This window comes from Phytophthora parasitica, assembly GCF_000247585.1.
Source record: "Phytophthora parasitica INRA-310 unplaced genomic scaffold supercont2.13, whole genome shotgun sequence".
Lineage (NCBI taxonomy): Eukaryota > Oomycota > Peronosporomycetes > Peronosporales > Peronosporaceae > Phytophthora > Phytophthora nicotianae.
Window position 1 is genome coordinate 901,732 of NW_008648999.1, and position 2,788 is coordinate 904,519.

The window sequence follows — 2,788 nt, forward strand, 5'->3', positions numbered from 1 at the left end:
TTTATCGACGGAACCGTACGCGGTACGTGCCGTCCCGTACGGCACCAAAAGTATGTATTCAACGGGCACAAGGTAAGTCTTGACACATTCACTTTATTTATAAAACATTTGCTAAACCTCTGCTTTATTGCTTCGTGTAGAGAAAACACGCTTTGAAATATCAGTCGGTACTTGCTCCCGATGGAATCATAATTCACCTTAGTGGACTTTTTCCTGGAACTCGCAATGATGCCTACATTCTCCAGCAAAGTGGCTTACTTGAGGCTGCATCTCCCTCTCTCAGCGCTAATGGAAGGCATTTTGTTTTTTTATGGGGATCCTGCGTACGGCCGACAAGCTCACATAGTGGCCCCTTTCAAAGGAGCAACTTTGTCAAGAGATGGACAGGTATTTAATAGGCGCATGAGTGAAGTTCGTGTGAGTGTTGAGTGGGGGTTTGGAAAAATTGTGCGTTATTGGGTGTTCGTCGATTTTCCAAAGAATCAAAAGCTATATCTGCAGCGGCTCGGGAAAATGTATACTATGGGAGCTTTTCTCGCAAATGTCCACACTTGCTTTTACGGCAGCCAAACATCTTCCTTCTTTGAGCTAACGCCGCCAAGAATTGAAGAATACTTAAACAATTTGTTAAATACAAACGGTTTTTTTTTGAAGAGAACTGAAGAAGAAAATTAAAGCGTAACCACGATTTATTTATTTATCTTCTCTATCAGTTTGGACATAAGTCCCATCTGGCTAGCCATCATCTCCATGAGTTTATCCGTCTTCTCTCGGTCTTGCTGTAGTCGTTGCTCCTCCAGGGCAAGGCGACGTTCTTCCAAGTGAAGCTGGCGCTCCTTCTGCTTCTCTCTGGTGCTGCGCGTTTCCGCCTTGGCATCGAGAAACTCCACAAGGGCCTCGGTGCTCGACCTTTTCTTTTTTTTACTTGACGAAGGAGTTGATACGTCGTCTTCAGGACTTTTTGACCGAGACCTTCGTATACCCTCCATTGCACTTTGAACCACATCAGCTGAGGCTCGATCACGCCGCTCTGCCTCCTTTTTTTCTTTCTCCGTCTTGTCGGCTTTCGCTTGCAGGCACTCATCAACCTACAAATAATATTGGCTTTATTAATTTTAACGCGAAATATCCATAAAAATTCTTACCAGGGCCATACAATCCGTTAAAAGCTGCTCACGCTCCTCGAAATCTTCGGCAGTACCGGAAGCCCTTAGCGACTCCAGCTCATCGCGTCGAAAAACATCTAAGAGGGCATTAAAGCGGCGACGGCAGGCCTTTCCATCGGCTGTACACGATGGTAGAGCTGTCTTGAGTCCAATGGCGACGCTGGACCAGGATACTTGGGTCTCTCCGTGACCAGCAGCCCAAGGTCGGTGCTTCACAGCTTCTTTCAGCAACAAGATGTCGCTAGATGGTACGAACCGGAAGGCCTTCTTCCGCTTAGACTGAGTGTCTGTCGCTCCTGCTGGAGACTTCCGTTGGCTCGGGGGTGTCTTCTTGGAGGCTGGTAGCTTCGTCAGCCATGCCACCTTCTTGGGTTCTCTAGCCACTCGTTTTTGATTGTTACTTGTGGTCACAGTGCGCAGGGAACTAATGTACTTTTCTCTCACCAAAAAAATACACTGACGGTCTTACCCTAACCTCTTCCCACATCACAGTTTCTTTTCTTTTGTTTGTGACTGTTGCACAAGGTCTCTATTACCCGAAAATTAGCTGTCAACTTTAAATTAGTGGAGCTTGGACCAGTCAAGTACCTGTTGGGGGTAGAAGTCGTGCAAGTGGTAGTGTATTTTTCAGTCAGCTCAACTACGTTGAGGAAGTGCTCCGTCGATTTCATATGCACGACTGCCATGGCGTCGCGACACCGGAGGCAACAGCAGCTGACACTGCAACTGAAGAATCGACTACTGAAATGAGACTTGCCGTATCGAGAAGCTGTTGGAGCTTTCCAGTATCTCGTCTCGGGATCTCGGCCAGATATTGCTCGCGTTGTCCGTCGTCTTGGACAGTACATGTCGTGCTTCAGTGCGGCTCACTATGCTCAAGTCAAGCGTGTACTTCGGTACTTGCAAGCCACGAAGGATTTTGGCCTCAGTATGGTAGTATCGAGCTCAACCAAGGTCGATTTGCAACGGATCGAGGTCTACAGCGATGCAGACTACTTCAATGACAAGATTGACCGTCAGTCGGTCAGCAGATACGTCACTATGCTGAACGGCAGTGCCATTTCGTACGGCTCAAGGAAGCAGGGGTTAAATGCTCAAAGTACCATGGAAGCTGAATATATTGCGATGAATGAAGGCGAGGGACATTATGTGGCTGCGGGGCCTCTGTGATGAACTCAAGTGGAATTACGACCTGTCAACACTTTGGTGTGACTACACAGCAGCTATTGCTCTGTCGAAGAAGCCTGGGAAGCACAATGGCAGTAAACACATCGAAAACCGGTTTCACTACGTCCGAAACGTCGAAGAGAGAGAGAGCTGGTAGCAGTGCAGCATTGCGGAACTAACGACATGACAGCGGATATCTTTATTAAGCCACTGGCCAGAGTCAAGTTCGAGTATTTCCGAAATTTACTTGGTGTGGTTCGTCGTGCTGAGCTAAGGGGAGCGAAGGGCGCGTCTACCCAGGACGATGGTATTTATGCTACGTGGATGATGGTGAAGTTCCATTCAAACTCAAGCTCATTGGTGCTGGTACACGGGTGGAGATGGTATCTCTAGGACGGCGATCAACGATGTTGCGTTGGTGATTTGGCAACAGTACTGATGTTCATGTACGAGCT

The 2,788-nt window shown here is 47.7% G+C and overlaps 1 protein-coding gene across 1 annotated transcript; it reads right to left on the reverse strand.

Moving 5' to 3' along the window:
* Positions 1-689: 689 nt before the first annotated feature.
* Positions 690-1,653, reverse strand: PPTG_07932 (hypothetical protein; the record flags this gene model as incomplete). Its single annotated transcript, XM_008902307.1, has 3 exons — positions 690-1,088; positions 1,146-1,598; positions 1,636-1,653. 3 exons carry the CDS (start codon positions 1,651-1,653, stop codon positions 690-692), a joined length of 870 nt encoding a protein of 289 aa, XP_008900555.1.
* Between the last annotated feature and the right edge of the window lie 1,135 nt (positions 1,654-2,788).